This window comes from Zingiber officinale, chromosome 1A (genome assembly GCF_018446385.1).
Source record: "Zingiber officinale cultivar Zhangliang chromosome 1A, Zo_v1.1, whole genome shotgun sequence".
Lineage (NCBI taxonomy): Eukaryota > Viridiplantae > Streptophyta > Magnoliopsida > Zingiberales > Zingiberaceae > Zingiber > Zingiber officinale.
This window is the reverse complement of record NC_055987.1, coordinates 40,889,818-40,898,134: the sequence shown is the minus strand read 5'-3', so window position 1 is coordinate 40,898,134 and position 8,317 is coordinate 40,889,818. Positions and strand designations below refer to the sequence as shown.

The following is an 8,317-nucleotide window of genomic DNA, read 5'->3' as shown; positions in this document are numbered from 1 at the left end:
TGTATAACCTTGGTTATGTGATTACCAGGTAATCACATAACCAGGGTTATGGGGAATAAAACATAACCAAATGTTGTTTGGTTCAACCTAGGTAATGCAACAAAAACTTGTTTGTTTGAAGATTTTAATGAATACCTTAGTTTAATATTTTACCGTATTACCCTCAGTTACAAAATCAACTATACATATTATCATTATTATTATTATTATTATTTATTTTTTTATGTTTTTTTTACTTTTCTTTTTCTTGTATATTTTTTTACTTTTTTATGTGTTTTTTTAAATTTTTTAATGTTTTTAATGTTTTTATATTATTTATATTTATATTTTTTTACATTTTTAAAATTTTAATTTTTATTTATTTTATTTTATTTTTTAATTTTTATTTATTTTTTAATTTTTAAATTTTTTTAAAATTTTTAATTTTTTTTATTTTTTAAAAATTATTTATTTTTAAAAATTTTAAAATTTTAAAATTTTTTATTTTTTGACATTTTTTAATATTTTTTACATTTTTTCTCTTTTTTCCATGGTTTTTCTTATCGGAGGGTATTTTTGGTAAAAAAAATTCGTTAACCCCGGAATCAAGAAAAACCTTAGTTTTCTGAGGTTTTCCAATTCCGGACTGCATGACCCTTTTGTTGACGTGTCAGGCATGGAACATTACTGGGGAATCATCGAATACCTAAACCAAAAAAGCTTTTTGTTGATAACCTTGGATGGATAACTAAGGTTATCAAGAATAACCCCGAACCAAACGTACCCTAAGATTGATGTTGTTCGTCATGAAAGATTTCAAAATTTATCAACTATTTCTGAATTATGTCAAAAAAATAGTTAAAATAAATAAATCAGGAACTTACAATTTAATTGACAGGTAATTTTTTTCCCATTTGCTAGTTTATATATTATAACTATATTATTTACTTATATATTGAATATAATATATTTATTTAATTGATAGGTTGATTCATCTTGTTTTAACTCTTCCAGTCTCTACAGGAACAACAAAATGAGCAACAGAACGAGCATTTTTAGCTATTTGACTGTTTAAAATAGCTTTTCATAACAAGATAGAAGAAGAGTTTTTAATAGATTCTATAGTCATCTATATTGAACGGGAGTTAATTGAAAATATTGATAACGATATAGTAATTAATGAGTTTGATTCTAAGAAGAATCTAAAAACTTCAAGAATATTTTTGTTCTATATTTTTGAATGTATTGAATATTAAATATTTTTATGTCATGCTTTTTAAAACTAATATTTACATACTTTTTTTATATTTACTAACAAAAATTTATGTCAGTACCGTATTAAAAATTTAATATACTGAAACTTTAATATACTAGATCTTTGATATATTATAAATTTTATAACGTTTGTATAATAAATATACCAATCGAGAAATATTGAAATATGGAAACAAATCACATAACGATAATATGAATGGTATCAAACATGTGATTTTCTGTCTTTCTTTCTATATTTTGGTATTTTTAGATATATTGAAATATCAAAAAATTACAAATTTCATACCAATATCTAAAATTTTGGTACGGTCTTACCAAAATTTTTGATATTCCGAAGTTTTCAATATGAATGATATCTATCGCACGGTATCAGACGTCGTCATCTTGAACCGTCTTTCTCTTTTTCTCACGGTTTTCTTTTTTATTCCGCGTTTGATTCCTTCTCAACATTGTCGAACTCCTAGGCTAAAGCTTGGATAGGCAGTAACACGGCTCTACCCTTTAATATAATACAAAATGTTAATTACATAGCCTCCTAAACACAACACTATGTTTTTTAAATTAGAGAAGTCTAGGGTCTTATAGTAAAATTGAATGAATAGTTAGATGATTTTAAAAAACTTTAAACTTCAAAAAGTAAAAGATCATTAAAAAAATATTCCAAATGATCAGACTAATATAACACATTTTTTAAATTGAACTAATTTATCAATGGTAATAAAATTACTGAATGACCTTAAGTTTTAAGTACAAGATCTAAGAAATTCTAAGAGATAGAATAAAGTTTTGATAATTGGACCAGTTTAAACAAAACTATTAGTTTTTATAATGAACATTAAAAATTCAGATGAAAATAACTTTATATACTTGGAGTTTATTTATGTCCGTTACATATAACAAATATATTAAATAAATAAGAGTGAAGATTAAAATATAGAAAATAAAAAGGATTAAAGATTAATGAGTTTGCACGTGACCAAATGTCGTGAATAATTCATGAAAAAATTAAGGACAAAAGAAAGATTTGTGTTATATCAGAAATATATTAATAAAAGTAGTTAAAAATCATACAAATGTCATGTTGCACATACAATATATTGGAATTCACTACAAAAACAACATTTATTGTCACTAATTTGAGCAAGAATTTGATACTCAGCTGTGTCATTTCTAGGGGGTGATTAAAGATCTATTTGGATCTTGAACAATTTGTTGCTGAAGAGCAGCATTGGCAGGAAACAATCCGCATTGCGATGTTTGCGCCATCAGTTGATCTAACAGCACCAAAGCTGTCATCGCTTCCACCATCGGAACCGCTGTAAGATCAAAATCATATTCGGATGTGATTGCCAAAGATTAAGAACACATTTGGTTTGCAAGAATATTATATCATTCCAGACAGAAATAACTATTCTTGCATTTCGATATTATAACTTGAATGCCAACTCTAATCGGATTGTTACTCTCCTAATCTTGCTTAGCTTCCAAAGCAAACTTTCAATTGTAAGAATGAAAAATTATTTTCATTCCATTGATAAGGAATTCAAATTCAGACACTACTACTATATTTTATTTCGTTCCCCAATAATAATTATTCAAAACCTTGTTAATTTCATTCCATAAACTAAATATCCTATTGGAAGAGGGATAGAAATTACGACTAACCTCGAGGGACAACACAAGGGTCATGACGGCCTCTTGCGATGAGTTCAGTTTCATGTCGATCTCTTGTTACTGTTTGCTGTTTTTTCTGATTAAATGAAAATTGCCAAGAAGAATCATGATAGAATTGTGAGAAACACAAAGTTCAGAAATTACCAAATTGGAAATAGATTGACGAATTTCACTGATCAATTATCAATCCAAAATAGAATAAAAAAGATCTTTTCTAAAAATAGAATAAATTGTACTTGTTGAAACATTTCTGCATGAAAACAACTAATTTCCCCATTCTTTCCATTTAACGTCATGGGAAACTTCGTCTTCTATTTTGACTCATATAAAAGAAGAATATGGAATGTAATGTAATTACCGCGATAGTAGACGTTGGTTTAAAAGCTATTCTAATGCAAATGGTTTCTCCATTGGATATACCTCCCTGTAGAGAGAAGTCATTATCATTCCGCAAGCCTTAATTATCCTAATAACAAATTTCATATTAAATAAATCAGTAGTAGTAATAAAAAGACAAACCTGTATGCCGCCAGACCGATTCGTTCTTGTCCGCATATTGCCATGCTCATCCATGTAGAACTCATCATTATGCTCGCTTCCAGTCAAGAAAGTACCTAAAAAAGTTTGATCACAAGTACAAGAACGAAAATGTTGAATAATCTAGAAGTTCTAATTGCAAATAATGAATATTTTGATCAATTTAACAGATACCAACCTGCAAAACCGCTGCCAATTTCAAATCCCTTAGTTGCAGGGAGAGACAACATAGCTTTTGCCATATCAGCTTCCAATTTATCAAACACTGGACATCCAAGCCCCTAAGACAATGGAAGAAATGCAACATAGAATGATTTCAGCAAAATGAAATTGTTTTTCCAATTAATTCACAAAATGGCAACTGTTATAAACCAATGTAGAGAATAGTCTATATATAGTAGCAAGAATCTGAATTAAGTGAAACAATTACTCTTGGAACATTTCGAGCAATGCAAGTTACTACGCCTCCAACAGAGTCTCCCTTAACTCTCACATCATCGATCGCCTCAATCATCTTTTGAGCGTATTCTTGATCTGGACATCTGACAATGTTACTCTCAGTCTGTAAGTTTTTTGGCAAAATATGATCAATTTTCCATAACATGAAAACAAAAATGGAATAGTGATTAGAAGAATTGAGCAACCACGGACTTGATCAAGGGTCACTGTCTCATTATCAACAACACCTTCAGGAAGCACAACTTTATGAACTTGAGAAACGTATGCTAAAATCTGGCCAGGAATAAAATACTTGGTGTTATGCAGGTATGGAGCAAAGCCAATATGCAAGCACTGCAACAAACTTGATGATGGAAGTAACTTTAATCAACTAAATGTTAAATCATGAACAATCAGTTATCTGTAGATGGGGCATGCTATCAATCATGCAATAATATTGGAACTATGTGATAGATGACAAAGATACAAAAAAAATGAAAATCTCTGTGAATTCTGATGGTAAAAAAAACTTCAAAAAAATGGTAAAACGTTGCAACACAGTACCATGAACTAGGCAAATATGATCAAATCAACAGTTATGAATGGACAGGCTAGTCACAATGTGCATCCCCAGTTCAATAAGCATGCACTAGAGGATTCCAAGTGTATTTTTCCCCTTTTTTTTGTCAAAAGGATAGTACATGTAGCGACAGTTATCCAATGGTGATACAGAACACCATATCAGTGTTTATGTCAAAGCACGATAAAAAAAAAAAACAATGAAGAAACCCACCTCTGTACCTGCATACATCTTAAGAATCTTTTTTGCAATAGCTCCTGCAGCAACTCTACCAATAGTTTCTCTTGCTGATGATCTACCACCTCCCTATAGTTCCAGAAGGGCAAAAATATCAGACATGAAGGGTTGGACTTTTATCTCCATGATTGTGATGTGAAAATAGCACTTCAATTTAACAAACATCATTTTAGGATAATAAAAGAGAACTAGAAGCAAGTATCAAGAACCTGTACTGCTCTCAAACCATATTTGAAGTCATATGTTGCATCTGCATGAGAAGGCCTGTATGCCATTGACATTTCACTATAGTCCTGCAAAAGACCATGCATGAGTAATTATCAACATGTCAAGAACATCAGAAAATGGGCATTCATTATCAGTTATTTCAGAGCACGTTATAAGGATGATCAAGAAATTACTGGAAAGTGGAAATTTTGGCAGTTGCCACAGTTTCATTGTTAATAGAGAGTACATGGGACTCACATGCCCTCTTTGATCTGTATTTGGTACAAATACACAGATAGAAGTCCCAGTGGTCATTCCTGCAGTGAAAGTTTGAATCAACAAAGAAGGCAACTATTTAGAAGGATTTGCTACATGACAGTAAATCTAAAAAAAAATAGATAAGAAACGTGAGAAAAATGTGCCCGACCATCATATATTCCTGAGAGAATACGACAAGTATCTGTTTCTTTTCTTGGAGTGGTTATCCTGCTCTGACCTGGCCTCCTATAGAATAAACCAAAAATGTTAGACCAAATCAAAATATTTGCACAAAGCAAGCAGTGAATAGGTTGAATGCATATGAAGCATAAACCTTCTATCAAGTTCAAATTGCAAATCCTCCTCGGAGAGAGGAATCCTTGGGGGGCATCCACTAATAACACAACCAACACCTCCTCCATGAGATTCACCATAGGTTGAAACTTCAAAGTGCTTTCCAAATTTATCTCCACCAGCCCGTACCTCTGATTTTCAGAAATAGAAAACTCAGTTATAAAAAATTCACACACACAAACAAAGATGGTAGTTTTCTTTTAAAAAAATAAATAAATGAATACATATATTGATAACAACAAGTTGCAATGCAGAATGTGAATGAAATCTAATAAAGGATATATAACCAAACATAAAATCAGAAATGATATTTGGAAGAAACATTCGTTAATAGGATTAGTGAACTATATGAATAAAAAGGTCTGCTAGGCAAGCAATTCAACTCAAGTACAAAGTGGATTTCTAAGACAAATTAAAATAAGGCACAACACAATCAACACTTCAATTATATGTTCCATTTCATGTTCTTATATAGAACATGCAAATTATCCGAATGATCTCTAGGTTCAACGATTTCTCTTTTTCATCAAAAAGAACAAAAGATAATCTAATGCAACTCACTATTGATTTTGAGAAAAGTAGAAAACAGATTTTACTTTCCCCCAATCAAATAACCCACTGTCCCCTATTTGTACTCATTCTCCTAGTTCTATTCTATTCTATTCAGAAGGCGCAGGATTGCATTTTTATCTCATACAAGGACGTTAACAAGGCGGCGGGAGGTCGACAAGAGCTTACCGAGCCTCTTGGGAGGAAGGTAACTCCGGCGGCAGATGGAAATTTGGGCAGCGGAGGAGGAGAAAGGACGGCGAAGGCCAGAGACTTGGCGGAGGCCGATGCCGCAGACGCCGTCGGCTCTCCTCAACCCGACGAATGATTCCGAAGACGCCATCAATCGATCGATCGCTTCTCCCTCTCTACGATCTGAATCCTATCTGGGGATATGAACTAGGGATTTATCGAACAGGAAAAGACTCACCTACCACGCAGCTCCCACCAACCGCATAGCTACCAGACTAACAACAAGAAAAAAATATAAAGGGTATAGAAATAAAAAATGAATTAAAAAAATTATACTTATCATTTTCTCAATTTCACCCCCCAAAAGTTTTCAAAAATCATTATATCTCATTATAATCTCTCAAAATTTTTTAAAGGGAAATATGTTTTTTTATTCTCTCATCAATTTAAAAATCACACTCCCAAAATTTTGATTGATTTATTTAAAATAAAAGTGATAAATGATTTTTAGAATATCAAATAAAGTCTTAGTCTATAATTTTTATTTTAAAATATTCTTAGCTAAAGTCTTTTAGAACTACCCTTATAAATATAAAATTTGTATGTTCACTGAGAAATGATCTTGAAAATTGAGAAAATCCTGCACAAAACTCCTAAGTTAGATAGAAGGAGAACTGAAACTCTTACCTACTATATTTGAGAAAATCAAATTTAAATGAAGAAAATCAAATTTAAATGAACAAACTGTACTATAAGATTGTTTATTACGCAGAAGTCATAAATTTTTCTTAACAATTTGTTAAGACAAAAGAAATTAAATATTACAGTATATAACTAACCGGAGAAGGAGACCAAATTTTAATTCAACAAAATAATATTATAACAGCGTTATTAACTTCTTTGCATTACATAACAACTTCATTAGAAAACAAACTATTAACAATCGAAAAACAGCCACAGAGGAATATCCAAACAACTAATTGGAAAGAGACATATTAACAGAGATTAAGTTATCACTTGGTAAATTCATCCCAAGATAGCCCCTAAACACATATAAGTTGTTGGGATTTCAATCAAGCCAGAGGTTTTTTTCTTTCATTTTCGGTTTTGAGATTTTTGATTATATCTGAATTGGTATGATTACCTTTTTAGTTAACTTTTTCTCCGCCTCGATTTCTACTCGAAGTTGGTGCTATTGGTTCCTTGTGACCGATAAGAGGAGGATTAATTATCTTGTACAATATAAAAAAAAATAAACACCATTGTCAAACAATCGGATTTAATAATTACACACTTTAAAAGAATAAAGAATCAAAATAAGTATGAGACAAGTAAAGATTTACTTGGTTGACAATTAGAGGATTTTTACTCCAAGGAAAGTCGGCTCAATAAGACAATCTCTTTATTGAACAAAACGTCGGAGGAGGACAAGCCTCATACATGAAAATATCGCTCAGAAATGAAAAATAAAATGAAACTTGAAGTATAAAGTGTGTTTTCTGAAAGGAGAAGACCAGGACTCTTTACAGTCCACTGGTCGAAACTGGCCGTTGTTGACGTGGCACGGTCTGGGCACTTGGAAGGGCTTCGGGCACCTGGGTGTGGATAAAAGTTTATCTGGGTCGTAATGGCTAAGCAACAGGCGAAAGATAATATTTTATGTGGTCCGAGCGCCTAGAACAGCTCTGGGTGCCCTAACTGCCTTTGCATAGGGGCGCCTCGCCAAGGCGGCCCTAACTGGACCAAACTAGTCCGGGCGCTCGAACCACAGTTAACTTTAGGTTGACTTCCCGTTCGGCTCTTCCGCTCCAATTTCGCTCACTTAGGGTGATTTCAACCATCCAGAATAGGGCTCACCCCGAACCCATTTTTCGACTTCCTCGAGCAACCTTCTGCTGCGGCTTCTCGTCCCTCAGAAATGTCGCACGTTTTCTTCTTGTCCACTAGCGTACTCTTCCGCATCGCCTCGTCTCTCAGATGCACCGAACCCGTCGACTCTCTCTTATGTCATCCTTCTCGCTAGTTACATGTTTCGTT

At 32.3% G+C, this 8,317-nt stretch overlaps 1 protein-coding gene across 1 annotated transcript; it reads right to left on the bottom strand.

Moving 5' to 3' along the window:
• Positions 1–2,277: 2,277 nt before the first annotated feature.
• On the bottom strand, positions 2,278–6,556 carry LOC122023572 (chorismate synthase 1, chloroplastic-like). The gene is made up of 13 exons (XM_042581744.1): positions 6,278–6,556; positions 5,520–5,670; positions 5,355–5,431; positions 5,186–5,244; positions 4,930–5,013; positions 4,697–4,789; positions 4,117–4,197; positions 3,896–4,027; positions 3,644–3,746; positions 3,448–3,542; positions 3,287–3,352; positions 2,920–3,004; positions 2,278–2,570 (listed from the first exon to the last, which is right to left on the bottom strand). Exons 1-13 carry the CDS (start codon positions 6,429–6,431, stop codon positions 2,425–2,427), a joined length of 1,326 nt encoding a protein of 441 aa, XP_042437678.1. The 5' UTR covers positions 6,432–6,556; the 3' UTR covers positions 2,278–2,424.
• Positions 6,557–8,317: the final 1,761 nt, after the last annotated feature.

What these genes read in the sequence shown, in the direction of transcription:
- LOC122023572 (XM_042581744.1), bottom strand. Translation starts at nt 6,431, where the DNA reads ATGGCGTCTTCGGAATCATTCGTCGGGTTGAGGAGAGCCGACGGCGTC. An exon ending in CCTTCCTCCCAAGAGGCTCG is followed by an intron (nt 5,671 to 6,277) that starts GTAAGCTCTTGT and finishes TCTGAAAATCAG; the next exon opens with AGGTACGGGCTGGTGGAGAT. An exon ending in ATACAGATCAAAGAGGGCAT is followed by an intron (nt 5,014 to 5,185) that starts GTGAGTCCCATG and finishes GGTCTTTTGCAG; the next exon opens with GACTATAGTGAAATGTCAAT.